Here is a 27,186-nt window from a genome sequence, read left to right on the forward strand (position 1 = left end):
TAGGCCTGAATATAATTGAAAATCTGAGGTGTGAGTTAGAGAGCTGTCCATGCTCGGAAGCCATCAAACCTGAATGAACTAGAGATGTTATGTAAAGAGGAATGGTCCAAAATACCTTCAACCAGAATCCAGACTCTCATTGGAACCTACAGGAAGCGTTTAGAGGCTGTAATTTCTGCAAAAGGAGGATCTACTAAATATTGCTTTCATTTCAAATTTATGCACCTGCCTAATTTTGTTTAAACAATTATTGCACACTTTCTGTAAATCCAATAAACTTCATTTCACTTTTCAAATATCACTGTGTGTGTCTCCTATCCTACCTATTAAAGTACAAGTGTCATTGCGCCCCATGTCCGTGTGTCAGTGCTTTTGCGCTGCTGCGCATGTCCTGCACTGACACAGCCGTTGAGACAGGAGGCAGGCTGGCCGAGCAGGGGGGCGTATGTGCGTGCAGCAGGCATGCGTGCACGTGGCGGGTGGGTGCGTGCGACAGGCCAGTGTACGCACGCAGCGACAGACCTAGAGCCAGTTTTTAAATGGGCTTAGGTCCCTAGTATGATATATTGTAACTGACATTTTTTTATAGTAACAACCAACGATTTATACAGGATAATCCCGACGATTAACAAGGTTGTCCAAACTTTCGCATCCCACAACAAAAAACAAATAAAGCTTTCCCTCCTGCACCCTCACACATCCCAGCTGATTCAGGGGAAGGCAAAGGAAATAACCCGTGCAAGGCTCGGACCAATTCACTTTAAAGGGAAAAAAATCCTTCCCGACTCCACGTGCCAGTCAGATAAAACTCCTGGATTATCTCTGCTGGGAATTACCTAACTTGTAATTATAGCCACGGATGTGCATTAAAGGGAACCTTAACCCTGGAAAAGAAACAAAGTTTCACTTAGCTGGGGCTTCCCGAAGCCCCCTGCAGCCGTCCTGTGCCATTGCCGGCCCACGAGTGTCCTCCTGTCCCCGCCGCGGGTTAAGATTCCCTTTCATGCAAGGAAAGCATCAAAACTCTTTTAAATGCAAATATAGAATTTGACACAATTACTTCATGTAGTAAAATATTGCAGATTTTTACTGTAAAGAACCATCATGTTCCCTTGTCCTTTGCACACACCTAGGGACGCATAGCTAATCTGTCAAGCTTTTGCATTGCCTTTTGAGGTATTAATACATGCTAATCAGGGCACCCCTTAGCCATCTTTTCCCCAAGCTAAAAAGCCCAGTTTGTCCAACCTTTCTTGGTAAGTGAGACCTTCCGACCTGATTAATTTAGTTGACCATCTTTTTGCCTGTTGTAGCATGTTAATGTCCTTCCTACAGTGTGGTGCCCAAAGCTGTATCCCATACTCCAGATGTGGCCTCACAAGTGATTTATACAGAGGGAGTAGTGTATGCCCCTCCCACTGCATCATGTCCCCTCCCCCGCATCATATCTCCTCCCCCTACATCATGCCCCTCCCCCTGCATCATGTCCCCTCCCCCTGCATTATCCCATACTCCAGATGTGGCCTCACAAGTGATTTATACAGAGGGAGTAGTGTATGCCCCTCCCCCTGCATCATGTCACCTCCTCCCGCATCATGTCTCCTCCCCCTGCATCATGTCCCCTCCCCCTGCATTATCCCATACTCTAGACGTGGCCTCACAAGTGATTTATACAGAGGGAGTAGTGTATGCCCCTCCCCCTGCATCATGTCCCCTCCCCTGCATCATGTCTCCTCCCCCTACATCATGCCCCTCCCCCTGCATCATGTCCCCTCCCCCCCCACATTATCCCATACTCCAGATGTGGCCTCACAAGTGATTTATACAGAGGGAGTAGTGTATGCCCCTCCCCCTGCATCATGTCCTCTCCCCCGCATCATGTCTCCTCCCCCTACATCATGTCCCCTCCCCCCCACATTACCCCATACTCCAGATGTGGCCTCACAAGTGATTTATACAGAGGGAGTAGTGTCTGCCCCTCCCCTTGCATCATGTCCCCTCCCCCCGCATCATGTCCCCTCCCCCTGCATCATGTTCCCCCCCCCCCCGCATTATCTCATACTCCAGATGTGGCCTCACAAGTGATTTATACAGAGGGAGTAGTGTCTGCCCCTCCCCTTGCATCATGTCCCCTCCCCCCGCATCATGTCCCCTCCCCCTGCATCATGTTCCCCCCCCCCGCATTATCTCATACTCCAGATGTGGCCTCACAAGTGATTTATACAGAGGGAGTCGTGTCTGCCCCTCCCCTTGCATCATGTCCCCTCCCCCTGCATCATGTCCCCCCCCCCGCATTATCTCATACTCCAGATGTGGCCTCACAAGTGATTTATACAGAGGGAGTAGTGTCTGCCCCTCCCCTTGCATCATGTCCCCTCCCACTGCATTTTCCCATACTCCAGATGTGGCCTCACAAGTGATTTATACAGAGGGAGTAGTGTCTGCCCCTCCCCCTGCATCATGTCCTCTCCCCCGCACCATGTCTCCTCCCCCACAATCATGCCCCTCCCCCTGCATCATGTCCCCTCCTCTTGCATCATGTCCCCTCCCCTGCATCATGTCCCCTCCCCCCGCATTATCCCATACTCCAGATGTGGCCTCACAAGGGATTTATACAGAGGGAGTAGTGTATGCCCCTCCCCCTGCATCATGCCCCCTCCCCCCGCATCATGTCCCCTCCCCCTGCATCATGTCTCCTCCCCCTACATCATGCCCCTCCCCCTGCATTATGTCCCCTCCCTCGCATCATGTCTCCTCCCCCTACATCATGTCCCCTCCCCCAAGTGATTTATATAGAGACAGTAGTATACTAGCTTCTTGTGATTTTATTTCCCGCTTTTTGCATCTCAGAATTGTATTTGCTTTACCTGCTGCTGCTTGGCATTGAATACGAGTGGTTAACTTGTCATCAGCCAATATTGCCAAGTCCCTCCACAAGTCTGATGTTCCCAGCTGTAAGCCATTTATCGTATATGATGCTCTACTATTGGCAACATAGTAGGTAGAAGGGAGGTAGAAGCTCCACTCCACACTCCACATATTATGGGGGGCCTGGGTGGCTGCAGCCCTGTGGGGGTGGAGGTACTCTGTATATTATGGAGAAGACTAGTGGCAGCAGCCCAGCAAGGGATGGAAGCCACTAAGCCAGGCACATCGCTAGGGGCAAAACCCACATCTATTGCCATCATGCCACAATAATTTTATTGATCGGTACTGATCATTATTATTCAGCAGTTTTTCCTCTCACTAGAACACATACTGTACCTTCACCCCATGACATGAAGAACATAATAGTATTTCAGTCTTGTGCACAATGACATCAAATTGGTGCTGCAAGTACTAGTGTAATGTATTAACTATACATAGTTAGATGACCAATAAAGGAGATAAAATGCACTTACCATTTTTTAAAACACGTTCAATCTGAATTTGTTTTCCATGTTGATCTGTTGCAATTAGCCTTTGTAAATCAACTGTGTATGGGTTCCCCCATATCTGAACTGTAATATGGGCTGTGTTCCAATCTTTTGCCTCCTCCAGGTCCAGATTTACCATCTTATCGAAGGCGACCATGTTTCCTCCATCCTTGTATCTCCATTCCACCAGTTTACTGGTCAGTTCAGCTGATCGCTCCCTCATTTTCCTGTCTTTTGCTTGGTTTATAATAGTCTCAATTGTATCAGACACCATGAAGACATCCAAGGTGGAGCCCAGAATCTTGATGGAGGGATTCGGGGGTTTGTAAATCAAAGAGACCTGAAACTTTTTGTGCAGATCAGATATTTTCTGCATCTCGGTGTCTTCTAGTTCAGAGATAAATTCATCCTTGATCTTGTTCTCAAACTGATCATATTTGATCTGCTTCCGTAGCCAGGCCTTTGTCTTGTCCACCTTCTCCTTGTGCTCAGCACACAAGCTGAAGATCACCGACTCAATGCCCTCTACCAGATGGAAGGCTCTCAGCTTCTGGACCGGCTTCTTTGCTCTTGGTGGCCTAAAAAATTCTGTAACCAGAGTAAGAAAGCATTTAGTCATGAACTATGCGTACGTTAAAAAGGGGCGCTGGGAAAAAAGGGCGCGGGGTTTTAAACGATAAGCATGGATAACGTTTAAAAATGTATTGTACTGTATTTCGTTTAAAATTAATGTTTTATAAAGTTATAAATCATTAAATAATGTGCATTAAATCGGCAATTGTAAAAACGTTAATCTTTCGTTTAAATAGTGAAACGTATAATAACGTTTAAAAAAAAAATTACTAAGTAACCCTCCCTGTACCTACCCCTAACCCCTAGACCCCCCTGTTGATGCCTAAACCTAAGACCCCCCCTGTTGGTGCCTAAGTAACCCTCCCTGTACCTACCCCTAACCCCTAGACCCCCCTGTTGATGCCTAAACCTAAGACCCCCCCTGCTGGTGCCTAAGTAACCCTCCCTGTACCTACCCCTAACCCCTAGACCCCCCTGTTAGTGCCTAAACCTAAGACCCCCCTGTTGGTGCCTAAACCTAAGACCCCCCTGTTGGTGCCTAAACCTAAGACCCCCTGTTGGTGCCTAAACCTAAGACCCCCCTGGTGGTGCCTAAACCTAAGACCCCCCTGTTGGTGCCTAAACCTAAGACCCCCCTGTTGGTGCCTAAACCTAAGACCCCCCTGTTGGTGCCTAAACCTAAGACCCCCCTGTTGGTGCCTAAACCTAAGACCCCCCTGTTGGTGCCTAAACCTAAGACCCCCCTGTGATAAGCATTAATAAAGTTTCAAAAACATATTGTGCTGTTTTTTTGTTTAAAAATAATGTAAAAAAAAATTGTACTGTTTTTCGTTTAAAAATAATGTTTGAAAAAAATATTGTCCTGTTTTTCGTTTAAAAATAATATTAAAAAATGTATAAATCATTAAATAATGTGTAATCATGAGAAGCAGTAATAAAACATTAAGTCTCCGGGCGCCGCTTTTAAAACGTTATTTTTCTCCGGCGCCCTTTTTTCCTATCGGGCGCCCATTAAACGATATTTATTATGGGAGTGAATGGCGGCGCCCGATTTGTCCACTAGCCTCCTGTGCCCTTTTTTACTGTTACCATGAACTATTCATAAATGATGGGATCACTTTTGTCTGTTGTCCTAAAACAGACACTGTAGATAAACTGCATAATATATTTCCTCTTGTAGATTGGTGGAAGTATAATCCTTTCAATACATGTTAGGAGTATGTCCCCAAACAGGCAGACACACCCAGCTGTTCACACAGCATAGTTGACCGTTTGTGTGGTTGGGCATTCATTGTGCAATACATATTGGCAGAAAGGATTGGCATATTTCATATATCTTCCAATATACTCTAAATCCTCTAAAAACCTTCTTTTTTTGCTTTTGTTTTTATAAAGACTATACATACAGTGGCTTGCGAAAGTATTCGGCCCCCTTGAAGTTTTCCACATTTTGTCACATTACTGCCACAAACATGCATCAATTTTATTGGAATTCCACGTGAAAGACCAACACAAAGTGGTGTACACATGAGAAGTGGATCGAAAATCATATATGATTCCAAACATTTTTTACACATAAATAACTGCAAAGTGGGGTGTGCGTAATTATTCGGCCCCCTGAGTCAATACTTTGTAAAACCACCTTTTGCTGCAATTACAGCTGCCAGTCTTTTAGGGTATGTCTCTACCAGCTTTGCACATCTAGGGCTCGATTCACAAAGTGGTGATAACCCAGTTAAAGACTTTAGGCGTGATAACCATTTTTATCATGCCTAAACTCAGTTTAGGCATGATAAGTTTAGGCATGATAAGTTTAGGCATGATAAGTTTAGGTGTGATAAGTTTAGGCATGCTAAGTTTAGATAAGTTTATTACGCGCGCAATGTCCCGCACGCAAAGCAGCGCCATTAAACTCTATGCAAAGTGCACCAGACTTTGCTAGCGCAAAACTTTTGATCAGCTGTGCACTGCGGTGCTAACCCAGTTGGTGCTTAAACTTATCACGCCTAAAAACTTATCACACCTAAACTTATCATGCCTAAACTTATCACACCTAAACTTATCACACCTAAACTTATCATGCCTAAACAGAGTTTAGGTGTGATAAAGGGTTTTTCACCACGGTGCTAACTGTTAGCACCGCTTTGTGAATCAGGCCCCTAGAGACTGAAATCCTTACCCATTCTTCTTTGCAAAACAGCTCCAGCTCAGTCAGTTTAGATGGACAGCGTTTGTGAACAGCAGTTTTCAGATCTTGCCACAGATTCTTGATTGGATTTAGATCTGGACTTTGACTGGGTCATTCTAACACATAGATACAGTATGTTTTGTTTTAAACCATTCCATTGTTGCCCTGGCTTTATGTTTAGGGTCATTGTCCTGCTGGAAGGTGAACCTCCGCCCCAGTCTCAAGTCTTTTGCAGACTCCAAGAGGTTTTCTTCCAAGTTTGCCCTGTATTTGGCTCCATCCATCTTCCCATCAACTCTGACCAGCTTCCCTGTCCCTGCTGAAGAGAAGCACCCCCCCGAGCATGATGCTGCCACCACCATATTTGGCAGTGGGGATGGTGTGTTCAGAGTGATGTGCAGTGTTAGTTTTCTGCCACACATAGCGTTTTGCATTTTGGCTAAAAAGTTCCATTTTGGTCTCATCTGACCAGAGCACCTTCTTCCACATGGTTGCTGTGTCCCCCACATGGCTTGTGGCAAACTGCAAATGGGACTTCTTATGCTTTCTGTTAACAATGCCTTTCTTCTTGCCACTCTTCCATAAAGGCCACCCTTGTACAGTGCATGACTAATAGTTGTCCTATGGACAGAGTCTCCCACCTGAGCTGTAGATCTCTGCAGCTCGTCCAGAGTCACCATGGGCCTCTTGACTGCATTTCTGATCAGCGCTCTCCTTGTTCGGCCTGTGAGTTTAGGTGGACGGCCTTGTCTTGGTAGGTTTACAGTTGTGCCATACTCCCTCCATTTCTGAATGATCGCTTGAACAGTGCTCCGTGGGATGTTCAAGGCTTTGGAAATCTTTTTGTAGCCTAAGCCTGCTTTAAATTTCTCAATAACTTTATCCCTGACCTGTCTGGTGTGTTCTTTGGACTTCACGGTGTTGTTCCCAATATTCTCTTAGACAACCTCTGAGGCCCTCACAGAGCAGCTGTATTTGAACTGACATTAGATTACACACAGGTGCACTCTATTTAGTCATTAGCACTCATCAGGCATTGTCTATAGGCAACTGACTGCACTCAGATCAAAGGGGGCTGAATAATTATGCACACACCACTTTGCAGTCATTTATTTGTAAAAAAAAAATGTTTGGAATGATGTATGATTTTCGTTCCACTTCTCACATGTACACCACTTTGTATTGGTCTGTCACGTGGAATTCCAATAAAATTGATTCATGTTTGTGGCAGTAATATGACAAAATGTGGAAAACTTCAAGGGGGCCGAATACTTTTGCAACCCACTGTAGTTACAGCCAGATTGACCATAGGGTAGAGAGTAACCGTAATGCAAGTAAGGCAAAATAATAATAATCTTGAGGTATTTATATTACTCTACCTTCATTCCTTTACTGTGAAAGTATATTTGGTCAAGAAAAACATTTTGCTGAAAGTAAGGCACCCACATGTACTCATCTCCAATCAGTGGTGTAGCTGAGGAGCTGTGGGCCCCCGATGCAAGTTTTACATGGATCCCTCCAAGCACTCTATACATAACAATTGCTACGACGCACCAAAACCTGCCAAGGATTTCCACAGTGTCAGAAGTGCAAGAAGGGGATGGGGAACAGTTTGTTAATGAATAATTTCTACTATTCAAAGCGTCTATAGAAGTGCTTATTATCAGCACAGGACCAATGGAGTGCTTATACTGCAGTTGAGTGAGGGCCCCTCTAGCCCAAGGGCCCTGATGCAGTCGCAACCTCCGCACCCCCTACGTCCCTGTCTCCAATATCCTTTGATTATACAAGACACCTATAATATAAACAGCAGAAAGGAATATTATAACAATTCATCACAAACTCACTTTAAAAGAGTACAGAGATTCTCAAGGAAGATATTTAATCATCTTATGTACAACTAAGGAGTAGAGATGGCCGGAACTGTTCACCGGCGGACAGTTCCTGGGGAACTTGGGCTGTTCGTCATCCGCATTTAATGCAAATTTAAAAAAAAAATTCTGGTCGCATTTTTTTACACTAAAGTCACTTGCTGCTGAATTTAGCGGTTAATAGCAAAGCCTCTGTACATGCTAGAAACACCACATTTGCAGGGTACGTTAAGGAGGACAGTGGGAACAAAAGGAAAAAATATTTTTTGAGAAAATCGATGTTGAAGTTAGAGGAAAAAAGTAGCAAAGTTACTGCAGTAAAATGACAGATCATGTATTAAAGAGACTCTGTAACAAAATTGTGAGCCTTAGTTCTTCTATGCTATAAGTTCCTATACCTGTTCTAATGTGGCCTGTCTTACTGCAGCCTTTCCTAATTGCACTGTCTCTGTAATATATCTTATCTCCTTTCCTCTGTCGTGTCTATCGGGCTGAGGCTGGAATGTGTGGAATGTGCAGCACTGCTTGTCATTGGCAGAAGCTTTACACACACCCTCCAAGCTCTGCATGAGTCACACAGTAAGCTAGTTCTCAGCCTATGATACTGTGTTTAGAAGCCAGTCTTTTGTTTGTAAACATTGCCTAAAACTGTTCATTACAAGCCAGGATTGCAGCAGAGAGTGGCAGAAACAGCACAGAGGGGCCCAGGAGAAAATAAGTAATATAATGGTATGCTTTTTATTGTAAGAATATTAGAGTACAGATTCTCTTTAACATGCATATAAATGTGTTTATTTTTATTTTTTTACATATGTTCAGAGTGTAGGAAATATAAAAAATACAAAAAAAATTGGCGTTAAATGCAAAGGGCGAACAGCCCAAGTTCACAAAGAACTGTCCGCCGGCGACGGTGGGAGGAATCTAGCCACCTGACGGCCGCCTGGATTTTCACCGCACGCGGGACACAGCGCTGGTTTAGAGTCATTCCTAAGTCTGCTTTATGTTATGTAGAGGAAACTGTTGATCTTATCAATGTAGCCAGGATGCCTGGGAAAGCCTCCTGAAGTAACAAGGCATCTAATTACATTTATTTATGTTTGATAAAGAATGTTTCTCTTCTGAATGTCAGTATATATATATATAAGCTGTGTTTTTCAGACTTTGTCAGGAACCAAGTCCGGTGAAGGCTTTTATAAGCCAATAAATGGTATCATCCTGATTCAAAACTCCTTGCATATAAGAGATAACAAGCACATTGTCAGTTGTCACACATATTTTATGTGCAACAAGGTCTCTTATTATTTACAGCTGGAGAATGACCGATATTACACCTATATCTTAAATATGGGATTTATTGGAAGCAAATTTGAAATATGAATACATCTTATATAACATCTTATATAACATCCAGAAAAACACAGTAGATATTATTACAAGAGATATATATATATATATATATATATATATATATATATATATATATATATATATATATACATATATATATACATACACATATATATATATACACATATATACACACTGTACAGCGCTGCGTAATATGTCGGCGCTATATAAATACTAAAAATAATAATAATAATAATAATTATCCTCAATGATAATAGGTACATTTTTCTTTATTACTATTTAGAGACCTTTGTGCTGATAGACCCGAAGTATTCACTACTTTTGTTGTATCCTAACTACTAATTCAAGCTTTTTTTTCAATACTAATGATGTTGTCTAATAAGGATATTTTTTTTAACTGAGCCTGTGTTTCAGATTGACATTAGATTAATGTATTCCTCGACAATTGTATTATATAAGAGTAACACTAACTTGCCGTAGTAAAAGATTTGATGAAGCGGGATCAAACCTGCGAAACGCGTTGCATTGTCCCCCGGAGTATGTAACTAAACTTGTTGTATTTGACAAACACATTGGCAATTTTTGTGTCTGCTTGGAGGAGGTAAGTCCACCACTGCCTCCTTATGTTTTAAACTTTTAAGATTGTTTTATCGTTTTGGCGCCTCTGTATCCATACTACGCTATATCAGGTCCACCCCTGGTGGAGGGGTGTTACCACCTCTTTCCCTGATCTACGGAGAGCGGCTTCTTAACCCTGAGTGGGGTCAGGTCTAATCTCCCCTCCTGCCTATACAGTGGTAGCCTTTGAGGTAATCCTGCTTTGTGAGTGTAGCGTATTACTCTATCATACTTCATTTCTACTACCAGTACATACTACACTATATTTGGCTCTTGGTGTCCCTACTCTGTGTACTAGCTTGCCCGTTATATGGAGTAGTATTTACACATTCACACGTTTTTGTGATATAAAATATCTGTTAATATTATCTATGTAACAAAGATATGATTCATCCTACAAAGCAATATTTTGTTGTTTTAATACATGTTAAGATATTTGGATTCAGTTGCAATTGAATGGTGTTTACTTACATTTGTAGAAATAAAAAAAAAAAAAACCTGTTTGAAAGCAAAACTGACCTGTCATCTTGGTGAGGAAGGATTGATGTACAGGAAGAGGGGTGCCCTCTCTGTTCTTCATGCTGGTGTAGAAATCTTTTTGCATCTTCTGCTGGAAGAGAACCACCTTCACTGTCTGGAGGGAACTGACTGAATTTGCATTGATGAAGTCCACCACACCATCCAGGAGGGAATCCGCCACCACCGAGGCCGCTAAATTTCCAGCACCTGCATTAACAAGACACATGAATCTTACTCAGCCTTCATGATAGGAACCCTAAAAATACAGCGGAACCTTGGTTTGCGTGCATAATTAGTTCCGCAGACATGCTTGTAAGCCAAAGAACTCTTATATCAAAGCAAATTCCCCAATAATAATTAATGGAAACCCAGATGATTTGTTACACAATCCAAAAACAGTTATAGCAAAATAGTATAAAATAAAAATGTCAACAAGACTTTCACTATAACTAACAGCATCATTGCCAGCTGTTGGCTCGCCCCAACCTTTTAACAAGGAGCTTATCCAGTGACAGTTACTTTTGCATGGAAATGTGACTTTGCACAGTCTCTACACTCAGATTAACCTTCCTGGCGGTGCGTCTCTGTCTGGAATTATGAGTCAAAAGCAATACATTTTTTATCAAAAATTTTAGGCCTCCCAATTCCTAAGTCATAACTCACCAAAATATGTCAGACTTAAAGCCTGGTAATCATTCTGCATATAAATAAAAGACTAGAACACAATTTTGTTGAATTAATTAAATTTATCAATAAACTTAAGATTGTGTAACTGTACAAATAAGTCAGGCAGAGAGTAGTCAAAATCCAGGCAGACGTTGGTGCAGGCAGCAATATATATACAGTGGGATGTGAAATTTTGGGCAACCTTGTTAATTGTCATGATTTTTTTGTATAAATCGTTGGTTGTTACGTTAAAAAATGTAAGTTAAATATATCATATAGGAGACACACACAGTGATATTAAAGAAGTGAAATGAAGTTTATTGGATTTACAGAAAGTGCAATAATTGTTTAAACAAAATTAGGCAGGTGCAAGAATTTGGGCACCATAAAAAAGAAATGAAATCAATATTTAGTAGATCCTCCTTTTGCAGAAATTATAGCCTCTAAACACTTCCTGTAGGTTCCAATGAGAGCCTGGATTCTGGCTGAAGGTATTTTGGACCATTCCTCTTTACAAATCATCTGTAGTTCATTCAGGTTTGATGGCTTCCGAGCACGGACAGCTCTCTTTAACTCACACCACAGATTTTCAATTATATTCAGGTCTGGGGACTGAGATGGCCATTCCAGAATGTTGTACTTGTTCCTTTGCATGAATGACTTAGTGGATTTTGAGCAGTGTTTAGGGTTGTTGTCTTGTTGAAAGATCCAGCCCCAGCGCAGCTGCAGCTTTGTCACTGATTCCTGGACATTGTTCTCCAGAATCTGCTGATACTGAGTGGAATCCATGCGTTTCTCAACTTTGACAAGATTCCCAGTCCCTGTACTGGCCACACAGCCCCACAGCATGATGGAACCACCACCATATGTTACTGTAGGTAGCAGGTGTTTCTCTTGGAATGCTGTGTTCTTTTTCCTCCATGCATAACGCCCCTTGTTATGCCCAAATAACTCATTTTTGTTTCATCAGTCCACAGCACCTTATTCCAAAATGAAGCTGGCTTGTCCAAATGTGCTTTAGCATACCTCAAGCGGCTCTATTTATGCTGTGGGTGGAGAAAAGGCTTCCTCTGCATCACTCTTGCATACAGCATCTCCTTGTGTAAAGTGTACTGAATCGCTGAACGATGCACAGTGACTCATTTTGCAGCAAGATGATGTTGTCAGTAGTGATGGGTCGTTCGTGAACGAACCGGCTCTAAGAGCCAGCTCTTTGCTGTGAACGACAAGAGCCGGCTTTCAGTTTTAAAAGAGCCGATGCCTCAGCCGCCCCACACAGCTCTGATTTGCTGTGTAATAAAGGGCGCTGAGGCATGCTGGGAGATGTAGTCCTCCTCTTGCAGCTTGTAGGAATGTATGGGGCGGAACAGAGCAGTAGCAGGAGGGATTGCCCCAGTCAGCGAAGCAGTCTGGAGTTGTCATGGAGATGGGGGCGGGGCTTTTACTCCGATTCTGAGCAGTGTCCAGTGATATTTAATGAAGAGCCGATTGAGAGCCGTAAGAGCCGGCTCTTTAATGGAAGCCGATTCAGAAGAGCCGATTCTCTGAGAAGAGCCGGAATTCCCATCACTAGTTGTAGGTCTTTGGTGCTGGTCTGTGGATTGACTCTGACTGTTCTCACCATTCGTCGCTTCTGTCTATCCGAGATTTTTCTTGGTCTGCCACTTCGAACCTTAACTTGAACTGAGCATGTGGTCTTCCATTTCCTCAATATGTTCCCCAATATGTGTAAACAGACAGCTGAAATCTCTGAGACAGCTTTCTGTATCCTTCCCCTAAATCATGAGTGTGAACAATGTTTGTTTTCAGGTCATTTGAGAGTTGTTTTGAGACCCCCATGTTGCTACTCTTCAGAAAAAATTAAAAGAGGAGGGAAACTTACAATTGACCCCCTTAAATACTCTTTCTTTTAATTGTATTCACCTGTGTATGTAGATCAGGGGTCACTGAGCTTACCAAGCCAATAATTAGTTCTAAAGGTTTTGTAAGGAGGTTACCAACCTGGTGAGTCGCAGTGAAGGCACCATTAGCAACTTGATCCTGTACGCTTACTTAGTGGAGCGTGCCGTGAGTAGAGTGGTGGATCAAGCTGTGGAGGAGTGTGAAGAGGAACAGTTATGGCAGGAACAGTTGTGGGAGCAATGTTCATCAGAACCAGATGTTTCCTCAACACCTGTGGCAGCACAGAGGGGGAGGAGGAAGAGTCGTGTGGGGAAGAGGAATCAGACTCGGATTATGAGGACGGTGTTTCTGTGGAGGAGGAGGAGGAGGCGGCGGCAGAAGAACAACCGCAGCAGGCATCGCAGGGGGCTTGTGCTGCTCAACGTTCCCGTGGTATTGTTCGTGGCTGGGGGGAGGAGGAGGACTTACCTGACGTCACTGAGGAAGAGCAAGAGGAGATGGATAGTATGTCTGGATCCAACTTTGTGCAGATGGCGTTCTTCATGCTGTCCAGCCTGTTGAGGGACTCCCGTATAAAAAAAAAACTCAAGGGGAAGGACCTGTACTGGGTGGCAACGCTACTAGACCCTCGGTATAGGCACAAAGTGGCGGACATGTTACCAACTCACCTGAAGGCAGAAAGGATGCAGCACATGCAGAACAAGCTGGTAAGTATGCTTTACAATGCGTATAAGGGTGATGTCACAGCACAACGCAATAAAGGTACAACTGCCAGTAATCCTTCTCCCATGTCTACGCAGGCAAGGACAGGATGCTCCAGCGATCTCATGGTGATGTCGGACATGCGGACATTCTTTAGTCCAACGCCTCACCTTAGCCCTTCCGCATCCACCCTCCACCAACGCCTGGACCGGCAGGTAGCCAACTACCTGGCCTTAAGTGTGGATGTGGACTGTGAGCAGCGATGAACCCTTGAACTACTAGGTGCGCAGGCTTGACCTGTGGCCAGGGCTGTCCCAATTTGCCATCCAACTTCTGTCTTGCCCTGCCTCAAGCGTCCTGTCAGGCCTAGTGCACACCAGAGCGGTTCGGCAACTTTTTTCGATCCGCTTGCGGATGTGGAAACGCTTTGGTAACGTATTTCAATGGGCTGGTGCACACCAGAGCGGGAGGCGTTTTGCAGAAACGCATACTCCCGGGCTGCTGCAGATTTTGGATTGCGCTGGCGTTTCTGCCTCCAATGTAAAGGATAGGAGAACCGCAAACCGCTCTGAAAAACGGCAGTTAAGAGTGGTTTTGAAGGCGATTTTGTTACAGAAGCTGTTCAGTAACAGCTTTACTGTAGCAATATCTGAAATCTACTACACCAAAAACGCTTCACAAAACCGCAAAATGCTAGGTGAAACGCTACAGAAAAAGAAGAAAAGGCGTTTCAAAATCTGCTAGCATTTTGCGGATCTGCTAGCGGGTTTTGGTGTGCACCGGGCCTCAGAAAGGACCTTCAGTGCAGCTGGAGGCATTGTCACTGAGAAGAGAAGTTGCCTAAGTCACAAAAGTGTTCAGTACCTGACCTTTATCAAAATGAATGAGGCATGAATCCCGGAGGGCTACTAGCCGTCCAAAGACTAAGTCAGTCCCCACACACAGCATCTCTGCCTGCACGCCATGTGACTGGCTGCCTGCCCCAAGACTAAGTCGCTCCCCAGTGCCACACAGCATCTCTGCCTGCAGGCCGCTTGCCTTCTCCGCCACCAACAACAGGGTCCAGAACTCCAGGTGGATTCCTGAATTTTTAAGGCCGCTGCTAGCAGCGGCCGCTATAATAATTTTTCTGGTGCATGTACATGCCTGCCTAATTTTTTTATGCTCTCTCAGGGTTGCCGCTCAGGGCCGTTTTTGGGGGGCTGCAGGGGTCGCAGCATGAGGGGAGAGCTTGGTGGCACGTTGGTGGGGAGAGGGGACGGTTCCCCCCTCCCTCATCTCGGGCTCTCCCCTCCAGCATTGAATAAAGTGTATGCAGGCGGCGGGCGGCAGATACATACCTTCTGTGCCCTCCAGCGTGGATGTTTCTCGCTCTAGTGTCTGACGCGACTTCCTGTTTATACATCCATGGAACACACGGAAGGTATGCATCTGCCGACTGCCGCTGACTTGCCGCCTGCATATACTTTATTCAATGCTGGAGGGAAGCGCAGAGGGGAGAGCCCGAGGTGAGGGAGGGGGGGGACCGCCCCCCCCTCCCCACCGACGTGCCACCAAGCTCTCCCCTCATGCTGCGACCCCTCCAGCCCCCCCAAAACTGTCCTGAGCGGGCCCCAGGTGGGGAGGGTGGGCCCGCTCAGAATTTCTGCAGGGGGGCCCGGCGATTCCTAGTTACGCTCCCGCTGCAACAACAAAACAAAAGGCATGTACATGTGTCCATTCCCCTTCGTGATCATTACCTTGCCGCTGTGAAGGGGCTTGCGTATCACAATGAAGCTATGACCGCCGGCTATTTGAGTGTCTCGGGTGGGGGTGGCACACCAAAGATAATAAGGTTGTTGCTTTATTGTGGACAGACCAAATTTGATCAGCTGGACAGTCACTGTTGTTCTATCATTGAGTTACCACAGCCCGGGGACCATATGGGCTTGAAAACTACCACAGCCTGCACTCTGGCCGTGGTGCGCACCAGTCCAGCACGGCCGTCACTACGCAAACAGCTGTTTGCGGTGCGTTACACAGTGAGTTTGGTGTGTCAGTGTGAAGTGTGAAGCAGTACTCTAATTAAACTCCCTGATTGATGTATACACATGCAAGATGTTTTAAAGCACTTTAGGCCTGCAATTTAGCACTCAATGTGATTTCTGCCCTTAAAACGCTGTATCCCACTCTGCCATGCCCCCCTCCAGGTGTTAGACCCCTTGAAACATCTTTTCCATCACTTTTGTGGCCAGCATAATTTTTTCTAGTTTTCAAAATTTGCCTCCCCATTGAAGTCTATTGCGGTTTGCGAAAGTTCGCGCAAACCGAACTTTCGCGGGAGGTTCACGAAATGAAAATCGGAGGTTCGGGCCATCTCTACTCAAGGTATGGCATCAAACAGTTTCTACCACCAGGTTTGGAGATGTCACCTAACTTGTTAATCTGGTGTGTCTAAGGGCTGTGCTGATGGTGGATGGATATTCCTATGACATGCAACAGGCCAATTCTCAACTAGTCAATTTGCTTACCTGTAAATGGGGAGTTTCCTGAGATCAATCCCCAGCCCCCATCTGCCATTGATGACTCAGCTGAGGACCACCCTAGCTTACACAAACCGGTTTGTCTGGTTTTTCTCAAGGGCTGTGCTGGCTACAGATTGAACTAGCTACAAGCCATGGAGGAGGGGTCTCTTTGAGAGGATATATCAAAATAAACTTTCTTTAAGGATCACTCCCTGATTTACAAGGCTGAGTTCTGGTTCACCATGAGCTTGCTGATTATGCTGACTTAACATGCTGACCAATATGGACAAATGGGCATAGAGATATATCGGAAAGTCGGGGCTCAGCTGGCGAAAGAAGTGTGACTGTGTTGGTAGGGTATAGAGCAATTATGTGAGTCACATATTATGTGCGCCCAATCTTGTACATATGTATATTTGTAAATAAACCTCTTTTGCCCTTTGGAACAAGATCAAGTGTCTGGTCATCAGTATAGAGATAAGTAACATAAGCTACAGAACATTCTACAGACGGGTAGCTTCCCACACTACCTAAGAGCTTGTCGATTGGACAATAATTTGACTTATATAGGACGCTTTGCCCATGTGGGCTCTCAACACATGCCACAGGTGCAGACGAGTCCTCCACTTTTTCAGCATCAGTGCTCTGAGCACTAAGCGTTGGGTTACCGCAATTTTTCTATGAGCCACCACCCAATGCCGGAGAAACCATTAACCACCTCATTAGCACAAGGAACACAACTCCTTAGTGTATACAAGCTGGTCTGCTGGTGGCAGTCTGGCCACACAAGCTTGCTGGCCTATTTGTAGACCAACACGTTACGTCTATAGCTAGTTTTACTTATCCCTTGAACAGATATGCAGAATTTTCTGTACAGAATACCTGTTCCAAAAGCAGGAAAGGCCACGGAGGTCATCTGCTTCTTCTCACACTCCTGCAGGACATCCAGGACAATTCTCTTGATGGAGGAAGCTTGCTTCGGTTCTACCACATGGATGATATATTTACACTGATTGAGGTTTCCAGATGGTGTTGTGATGTAGCCCTTGGGACTCTGAGCACCTGGTGGAAGTAGAGAGAAGAATGGTATATTGCATTTACCAACACCTGGTGACCTCCCACCCAACCCAGTACCCCAATTCCCAATTCCCCCAATTCCCAATGGATGTCCAATTCCCTCTACCTCTGGTGTGATCTCTTAGTGCCCAGTCCTGTTCTGCAGGTGTAGGAACACATTGTAGGAAATGGAAGAGGAAATAGAAGCAATGAGTTAAAAGTGAAGAGTATTACCCAATGCGGCGATGGCCGAATCAACACTTGGTCCTGCAGCTTCCAAAATTGACTTGAAAACTCCTACAAATAATATGAGACACATCATGAACCCCACAGGGAAAGGCACACACCGAATCTCATCATTCACAAGGCTGCAAGTCTAAAGCTGGCCAATACATGTAGGACATAATATTCAGACCTCAGAGGTCTCACCTGAGCGCAGAGTGAAGTCGTCATTAGAAGAGTTGACAATGACATCAGCTGGCTCCTTCGTTATGTCTCCAGTTTTCACCTGAAAGGTGATTGTTCCGATCATCATTTCATAAAACCCGGGTGATGGGTTTGTTATGATTCCAAAGGAAGCTAAAAGACAGAAATAAAGTTGATGATGGTGAGTAGATTATTATAAATCAGGATAACGTGCAGAGGCATTAAGGTACATGATACTCTGTGAAAACTAGAAGTATTGTGCCCCCTTTTAGGGCCATCCTACCCCCATCCCATCAGCCCTCTGTGAGCTAGTCCACGAGGAACTGGAAGGGAGCAGCAGCCAGCCAGCCTCTGAAGATCTGCGTCTTCTGCGCATGCTCAGGTGTTCGCCTGCATCATCCGGAGTGTACTGCACTTGCACAGTAGTACTGCACCGGCACAGTACTCTCCTGTTGACACAGACGCATGCCGCACGGACACTAGCCCGCACATGTGCAGAAGACACCGACCCACCCGGAGTCATTGATCTTCAGTGGCTGCCAGCGGAGCTGTAGCAGGGAAAACACACGTGAATTGTAGGGACTGGAAGAGGCCCCAGGTAAGTAAAAATGTTTTTTTTTTTAATTTCACTTCGTGAGCCCTTTAAGTCAAAAACACTTGTTTGTGTCTGTCAGATATAGTATACTTTTGGAAACAAGTTTTCTGTAAGCTCCAATATAACTTTCCTTCCCATCAATGGAATTCAGCAAAACACCTTCAGCGATAAAGCCACAAAGTTTGATGGGATTTCTTGTGATTGTTTAGAGCACCTGGGTAACCTCCGAAGTCTTTCCAGAATATTCTAATGACACATGTGTCAACAACATTGATTTGCATAGTAACATTTCAGCTGTCGATGTTACAGCTAAAATCTGCAATGTTAATCTTTAATCAGTCATAAAAGAATCCGTCATTATATTGATCACAATATCGACTGAAAACAAGATCAAGTGATAACTGAGTATGGTCAGTTTGAGTGTATGGTCACATTAAAGCCAACTGAATAACAACAAACAACAACAAATAACATTTGTAAAGCGCTTTTCTCCCATAGGACTCAAAGCGCATAAGCATGGCTCAGACCATCGTGGTACAGAGGAAGAATTTTATAAGTCCGGAAATGCCAGGCTAAACAGGTGGCTTTTCAGTCTGGATTTGAATAGCTCCAGGGATGGTGCTGTCTTTACTGGGTGTGGCAGGGAGTTCCAAAGAGTAGGGGCAGCATGACAGGAGGCTCTGTCTCCAGATTTTTTGAGGTGCACTCTGGGAGTGACCAAGTTTATAGAACTAGCTGATCTGAGGTTGTGAGAGGTGTGGTGCAGCTTCAGCAGGTCCTTCAAGTATCCAGGGCCCAGATTGTGCAGGGATTTGAATGTCAGCAGTCCAATCTTGAAGAGTATTCTCCATTCTACTGGTGGCCAGTGCAGTGAGCGAAGGATCGGTGTAATGTGACAGTGGCGAGGCTGGTTTGTTAGCAATCTAGCAGCAGCATTCTGCACTAATTGCAGGCGACGCAGGTCCTTTTTAGGGAGGCCAGCATAAAGGACATTGCAGTAGTCCAGCCGTGATGCTATGAAGGCGTGAACTAGGGTTGGAAGATCCTCTGGGGGAACCAGATGTTTAATCTTTGCATGTTCTTCAGATGAAAGTAGGAAGATTTAACTACAGATGAAATTTGGTTTCTGAAACTCAATTCCCCATCGATTAGTACGCCAAGGCTGCGCACAAGGTTGGAGCTGTTAAGTCTGAATTCCCAATCCTGATTGGTGTTGCTTTAGGATAGAGCTGTTTTGATGGCGAGTGCTGGCTTTGGACAAAAAGGACCTCAGTTTTGTCAGCATTCAGTTTCAACCAGTTATCATTCATCCTTGCCTGTAGCTCAGCTAAGCAAGAATTTATTTTTGGAGTAGGGTCTGTTCCACCAGGTTTGAAGGACAGGTATAGCTGTGTGTCATCGGCGTAGCAGTGGTACGTCAGGCCATGTCGTTGGATAAGTGTACCGAGTGGCAACATGTAGATTGCAAACAGCAGAGGGGATAGGATTGATCCTTGTGGCACTCCGAATTTTAGAGGTGCAGGTTTGGACACCATGGGTCCTAGGGATACTCTCTGTGTTCTGTCAGTCAGGAATGATCCGAACCACTGGAGGACTGATCCACTGATGCCACAGTACTCCTGCAGTCTGTTAAGCAGGATTTCATAGTCAACTGTATCAAAAGCCGCTGAGAGATCCAACAGGATTAGGATGGAGCATTCCCCTCTGTCCCTTGCCATGAGCAGATCTTTGCAGACTTGGATGAGGGCTGTTTCACAGCTGTGGTGTTTCTTAAAGCCAGATTGTAGAGGGTCCAGGATGTTGTTTACTGACAGCCTGGTTTCAAGTTGCAGATAGACAGCCTTTTCAATAACTTTACGTAAGAAGGGGAGGTTGGAGACAGGTCTGTAGCTGCTCATTGCATCTGGATCCATGGAAGGTTTTTTAAGAAGGGGCTTGATGATTCCTTCTTTTAGAGAGGTAGGAAACCTCCCTGCTTGCAGAGAGCAATTTACTATTTTGTGAAATGCTGGACCAAGCAGGTCAGGGCATTTCAGCATATGTTTAGTTGGTCCAGGGTCCAGGTCGCAGGTGGTCTGGCGGAGGCGATGGAGGATGTCTGAGATCTCTTCCTCACTAATGCTTTTGAAGTCAGTCCAGTATGTTAGGTTGTTCTTGCAACTATTTCCAGGAGTTGAATATGTCTTAGGTGCTGTGGACTGAATGAGAGACCGAATAGAGGATACATTGTCAGCAAAGTAGCAAGCAAATTTCTCACATAGCTCCTTTGAGGGAGTTATAGTAGGGTTTAGACAGCATCGGTTACAGAGTCTATCAACTGTGCGGAATAGTTGGGCTGGCCTGTTGGCGGCCTTTGCGATCTCCTGTGATAGGTAGGGGGATTTTTTCTTGGTGATCGCATTTTGGTAGCTTTCCAGGTGAGAGACAAGGGTGTGTTTATCTTTTGAATTCTGAGATTTTCGCCACTTCCTTTCTAGTCTGAGCACTTCTTTCTTTAGGTCCTTTAGTGAGCTGTCAAACCACCGTGCATGGTGAAGTGGTATAGACCGTTTAATGCGAACTGGAGCAAGGGCGTCATAGGCAGCTGACATTGCATGGTTGTACATCAGGACCATGGAGTCTGGGTCTGTGCAATGATTGGTTAATACGTCGAAGTTGAGGATGTTCTGAACGTGCTGGGGTGAGACATCTTTCAAAGAACAGTATTTTATGAGTTCTTTCCCTCTGTGTTTTTTCGTTGGTGCTGTCAGAGAGAAGTGGATGGTGTGGTGGTCTGACCATACCACTGGGTTTATTTCCGTGTGTGATATTAAATGTCCGGAATGAAATATAAGATCCAGGGTGTGCCCTTTCTTGTGGGTGGGGAGGTTGACAGCCTGAGAGAAACCCAGTTCACTCATTATGAGAAGTAGTTCACTTCCTAGGCGTGAGTCGTGATCATCCACCCATGCATTAAAATATCCCAGGATGATCCATCTAGGATGTTCCACTGTAAGGCAGGGTAAGAGTTCAGAGATTTCTTTAAGAAAGGCTGAGCCATTTTCTGGGGGGCGGTGTAATAGATAGCGGAGATGCCGCCGCAGCGGTGAGCGGCATGGCGGCTGTCTCCGCGTCTCAGCCGTCGGCCTCCGCCGCGCAGTTACATGTTGGAGTTTTGCCTGGTCCCTCAGTTGCACATAGACTGAGGGCTGCGCGCGCCAGGCGACAGGACTTTTATGCGAATAGAAGGGGAGTCAGCTGATCGGCCGGTCAGCTGACTCCAGCAGTGCTCCTGATTAGCTGAATGACTGGGGCGGCGCTGTGGAGCGCTCTCAGTATATATAGGACCTGCCTGTCAGTTGCTCCTCGTCTGCTGTTGCGAATGCTACGTGTTAGCACTCAGACCTTAGTCAGATCCCAAAGTGTGCTAGAACCAGCAGGAGCTGGGGATCCACACTATGGCCCAGTGCACACCGAGCGGTTTTTGGAGCGATCCGCCGGCAGCATCCGCCTCTAAAAACGCTTGTCTAATGTATTGCAATGGGATAGTGCACAGCGGCGGTTTGCGGTTTTTGCCAAGCCGCAAACGCGCATCCTGCTGCGCGTTTGCGGTTTTCGGAAGCGTTTCGTCCTCAATGTAAAGTATAGGAAAAACGCAAACCGCTCTGAAAAACGCTAGTTCAGAGCGGTTTGCCAGGCATTTTTGTTACAGTAGCTGTTCAGTAACAGCTTTTACTGTAACAATATGTGTAATCTGCTACACAAAAACGCACGCAAAACCGCTAGGTATGTTTAGAAAACCTCTCTAAACATACCTAGAATCGCTCTGAAATCAGCTCCCAAAACTGGTGTGCACTGGGCCTTAGGCCTGGGGCACACCAGAAGAGTTTTTCTGAGCGTTTTGAGTTTTTAAATCTGCTGCTAATGTTATCCTATGTGTCTGTGCACACTGGAGCAATGAGGTTTTGTAAAAAACCCCATAGCATTACATTGGGAAGAGCTTTTAGAGGTTTCAAAAGCTCTTCCCAATGTAATGCTATGGGTTTTTTTACAAAACCTCATTGCTCCAGTGTGCACAGACACATAGGATAACATTAGCAGCAGATTTAAAAACTCAAACCGCTCAGAAAAACTCCTCTGGTGTGCCCCAGGCCTCAGTCAGATTCTGTTGATAGCTAAAGTACTAATTGAATTGTATTATTTGTTATGACCTTCTGCTAGCCTTGACTATTCTTCTGCCTACTGATTCTGTGTTTCTGCCTATCTGATCCTGTTGCCGACTCAGCCTGAATACTACTCTGATTTAGCCTTCTGTCTTTGTACCGCATCTGTCTGTCTGTTGCCGAATCTGCTTGTCTGACTCTCCTGCCCTCACCAGTGGGCCTAGTTCCTGGTGAGGGATTCTCAGTACAGTTTGATCACCTGCTCCACAGGTGATCAGTAGCTGCAGTATAGTCTTAATCACCTGCTCCTCAGGTTATTGATAGCTGCAGTACAGTCTTAATCACCTGCTCCTCAGGTGACTAGTAACTACAGTACTGTCCTCATCACCTGCTCCTCAGGTGATTAGTAGCTGCAGCACAGTCTTAATCACCTGCCCCTCAGGTGATCTCCTGCTGCAGTACAGTCTGAATCACCCGCTCCATGGGTAATCAGTACCCTTTGTCTTACTGTGCACCACCCTCTCCTCGGGTGAACTGATCACTAGTTCGTCTGCATCTCCAGCTTGCTGGAGTGCTGATTCCTGTGTTCAATAGAGATATCTCCCTCTACCAGCTCCTCTGGGGGAGTGGGTATCTCTATCTGTATTACTGTTGCACCAAACACCTATCTTTACATCTGGTTGTCCTGTGTCTTGCTATTCTCGCATTATTGGTGATTCTGCAGATCACCACATAATCAGGTATAGCATCTGTATTATTGGTGATACTGTAGATCACCAATAATCAGAAAATCTGTTCTTGCTGACACCAATTGTTACAGAACAGCAGACCAAACATTATGTACGCACTGCGTAGTCAGGTTGAAGTCCTGACCACCGCAGTAAACAATCTTACCAGAGTGATCAATACCCAACAGACTCAGATCACTCAACTGTCTGGGACAGTACAGGTACTTCAAACGACTATTGATACAGTGCGATCCCCTTCAGCCACGGACCTTCGTATGTCCGTACCCGAAAAGTTTTCTAGGCATAGATCTGACTTTCAGAATTTCAGAAATCGTGTGCTATCCTATTTTGAGTTGAGGCCCAATCTATCAGGATCTGAGAACCAGAGGGTAACCTTTATAAAGACCCTTTTGTCAGGAGATTCACAAACATGGGCATATAGTCTTCACACAGGGCATGAGGCATTATCCTCAGTTCAGGAGTTTTTTAAGGCCATGGCCGTTATATATGATGATCCGGATATTGCTATCACGGCTGAGAGGAAACTAAAAACTCTCAGGCAGGGTCGTAATCCAGTGGAGGTTTATGCCGCAGAGTTTAGGAGGTGGGCTGTATCAGCTGACTCTGTCTATACTGTGCTGAGGAGGGTCACATTGTCCAGAATTGCCCTAAAAAGTCGGGAAACGCTGCCGCCTAGGAGTAGTCAGAGGTAATACCCTAGGCGAGCCGTGTTTACCTCTAAATAATAACTAGAGTTGGGCCGAACCTCCGATTTTAGGTTCGCGAACCGGGTTCGCGAACTTCCGCGGAAGGTTCGGTTCGCGTTAAAGTTCGCGAACCGCAATAGACTTCAATGGGGATGCGAACTTTGAAAAAAAAAAATAATTATGCTGGCCACAAAAGTGATGGAAAAGATGTTTCAAGGGGTCTAACACCTGGAGGGGGGCATGGCGGAGTGGGATACACGCCAAAAGTCCCTGGGAAAAATCTGGATTTGACGCAAAGCAGCGTTTTAAGGACAGAAATCATATTGAATGCTAAATGACAGGCCTAAAGTGCTTTAAAACATCTTGCATGTGTATACATCAATCAGGTAGTGTAATTAAGGTACTGCTTCACACTGACACACCAAACTGTTCACTGAACAGAACAGGTATGCAGTGGCGGGTTCACTAAACAGGTATACAGTGGCGGGTCCACTGAACAGAACAGGTATGCAGTGGCGGGTCCACAGAACAGAACAGGTATGCAGTGGTGGGTTCACAGAACAGGTATGCAGTGGTGGGTTCACAGAACAGGTATGCAGTGGCAGGATCACTGAACAGGTATGCAGTGGTGGGTGGGTTCACAGAACAGGTATGCAGTGGTGGGTTCACAGAACAGGTATGCAGTGGCAGGATCACTGAACAGGTATGCAGTGGTGGGTGGGTTCACAGAACAGGTATGCAGTGGTGGGTTCACAGAACAGGTATGCAGTGGCAGGATCACTGAACAGGTATGCAGTGGTGGGTGGGTTCACAGAACAGGTATGCAGTGGCAGGATCACTGAACAGGTATGCAGTGGTGGGTGGGTTCACAGAACAGGTATGCAGTGGCAGGATCACTGAACAGGTATGCAGTGGTGGGTGGGTTCACAGAACAGGTATGCAGTGGTGGGTTCACAGAACAGGTATGCAGTGGCAGGATCACTGAACAGGTATGCAGTGGTGGGTGGGTTCACAGAACAGGTATGCAGTGGCAGGATCACAGAACAGGTATGCAGTGGTGGGTTCACAGAACAGGTATGCAGTGGCAGGATCACTGAACAGGTATGCAGTGGTGGGTGGGTTCACAGAACAGGTATGCAGTGGCAGGATCACTGAACAGGTATGCAGCCAGGAAAAGCTAAGCCTAACTAATCTTTCCCTATGAGAGACAGACAGCAGCTCGCCCTACTCTCTCTAATGCAGGCACACGAGTGGCCGTAATGGCCGCCGCTGCCTGCCTTATATAAGGGGGGTGGGGCTCCAGGGGCTAGTGTAGCCTAATTGGCTACACTGGGCCTGCTGACTGTGATGTAGAGGGTCAAAGTTGACCCTCATAGTGCATTGTGGGGCGAACCGAACTTCCGGAAACGTTCGCCTGCGGGAGGCGAACGCGAACCACCGAAGTTCGCCGGGAACCGTTCGCCGGCGAACCGTTCGGCCCATCTCTAATAATAACCGCTTGCTCCTCCCTTGCTCCATTACCTGGGAGGGTCGGGCCACGCCCACAGAGGCATTCGTGGACTCAGGCTCTGCAGCCAATTTTATAGATTATGACTTTGTCAAAAAATTGGGGATTCCCTTACTTCCTTTAGACCGTCAGATTTTGATCACAGCGGTAGATGACTCTCCGTTACAGTGTAGACAGCCTCTCTCCCAGACCCCCTTATTGTTGTGTAATATAGGGGTTCTACATAAGGAGAAACTACAGTTCTTTGTCCTGCAAATGGCAACCTCTACCATAATCCTCGGTATGCCTTGGTTGCAACTACACTCCCCTCAGATTGACTGGGCTTCAGGTCAGCTACAGAGCTGGTCAGCCCATTGTCATCATCATTGTTTGGAGAAAGTTGCTGTTTGCGCCACCAAGGTTCAGGTGAAAGGAGTGCCAGTGCAGTACGCAGAATTTTCTGACGTGTTTTGTCCAAAATCAGCAGAGAAACTCCCGCCACACCGGAGTTTCGACTGTCCCATAGAGTTAAGATCAGGTTGTATGCCCCCTAGAGGCCATCTCTATAATCTGTTGGGGCCAGAGAAGCTGGCTATGCAGGAATACATTAAGGAAAATTTGGCCAAGGGCTTTATCCATCCTTCCCGGTCACCAGCAGGGGCTGGGTTCTTTTTTTGTACAGAAAAAGGACGGTGGGCTCCGACCTTGTATTGACTATCGGGGGTTAAATAAGATCACAGTGAAAAATCGCTATCCACTGCCTTTGATTGACGATTTGTTTGCTCAGGTGACCAATGCCAGTATCTTCTCTAAGCCAGACCTACGAGGAGCATACAACCTGGTACGCATTAGGGACGGTGATGAATGGAAGACGGCATTCAACACACCCGATGGGCACTACGAGTATCTGGTCATGCCCTTCGGGTTGTGTAATGCCCCTGCCGTCTTCCAGGAGTTGATCAATGAAGTCTTTAGGGAAGTTCTGGGAAAATTTGTGCTAGTATATCTTGACGATATACTGATTTTCTCACCCAATCTAACAGAACATCGGAAACATGTGAAGTTCGTTTTAAGAAAATTGAGGCAGAACTCGTTGTATGCGAAGTTAGAGAAATGCCTCTTTGAAGTCACTAAGGTCCCTTTTTTGGGATATATTATTTCCACTTCAGGTCTCTCCATGGATCCTGAAATAGTCTCTGCTGTATTGGAGTGGCCTCAACCTGTGGGATTGAAGGCACTCCAAAGATTTCTTGGCTTCGCCAATTACTACAGGAAGTTCATCAAAGGGTTTTCTTCTGTAGTGTCACCCCTCACCAACCTTACCAAGAAGGGGGCTGACACTTACCATTGGACAGCAGAGGCACAGTCTGCCTTCGCTACGCTGAAAAAGTTATTTTGTTCTGCTCCCATTTTGAGACACGTGTATGTCACCTTCCCCTTCATTGTTGAGGTGGATGCATCGGAGATTGGGGTTGGGGCTGTGCTGTCTCAACGCTCTGGCCTTCAAGGCAAACTACATCCCTGTGCCTTCTTTTCTCGTAGGTTCTCTCCAGCTGAGAGGAACTACGATATTGGTAATAGGGAGCTATTGGCCATTAAGTTAGCCTTTGAAGAATGGCGCCATTGCCTTGAAGGGGCAGAACATACGATCACGGTCTATACTGATCATAAAAATTTGGAGTACATCGAAGGGGCCAAAAGACTTAGCCCCCGACAGGC

The 27,186-nt window shown here is 45.7% G+C and overlaps 1 protein-coding gene across 1 annotated transcript in view; it reads right to left on the reverse strand.

Annotated features, from left to right (window-relative positions):
- The window catches only part of LOC137526221 (protein mono-ADP-ribosyltransferase PARP14-like), a 138,059-nt gene that overhangs the window by 30,227 nt on the left and 80,646 nt on the right, over positions 1-27,186 (reverse strand). Inside the window, exons 10-14 of the mRNA XM_068247438.1 lie at positions 17,813-17,962; positions 17,618-17,680; positions 17,210-17,389; positions 10,554-10,760; positions 3,402-4,004 (exon numbers count right to left, since the gene is read on the reverse strand). Coding sequence (XP_068103539.1) covers positions 3,402-4,004; positions 10,554-10,760; positions 17,210-17,389; positions 17,618-17,680; positions 17,813-17,962 — 1,203 coding nt within the window. The remainder of the gene's footprint in view (positions 1-3,401; positions 4,005-10,553; positions 10,761-17,209; positions 17,390-17,617; positions 17,681-17,812; positions 17,963-27,186) is intronic.

The sequence above is a fragment of the Hyperolius riggenbachi genome, chromosome 7, assembly GCF_040937935.1.
Source record: "Hyperolius riggenbachi isolate aHypRig1 chromosome 7, aHypRig1.pri, whole genome shotgun sequence".
NCBI classification, from domain to species: Eukaryota; Metazoa; Chordata; class Amphibia; order Anura; family Hyperoliidae; genus Hyperolius; species Hyperolius riggenbachi.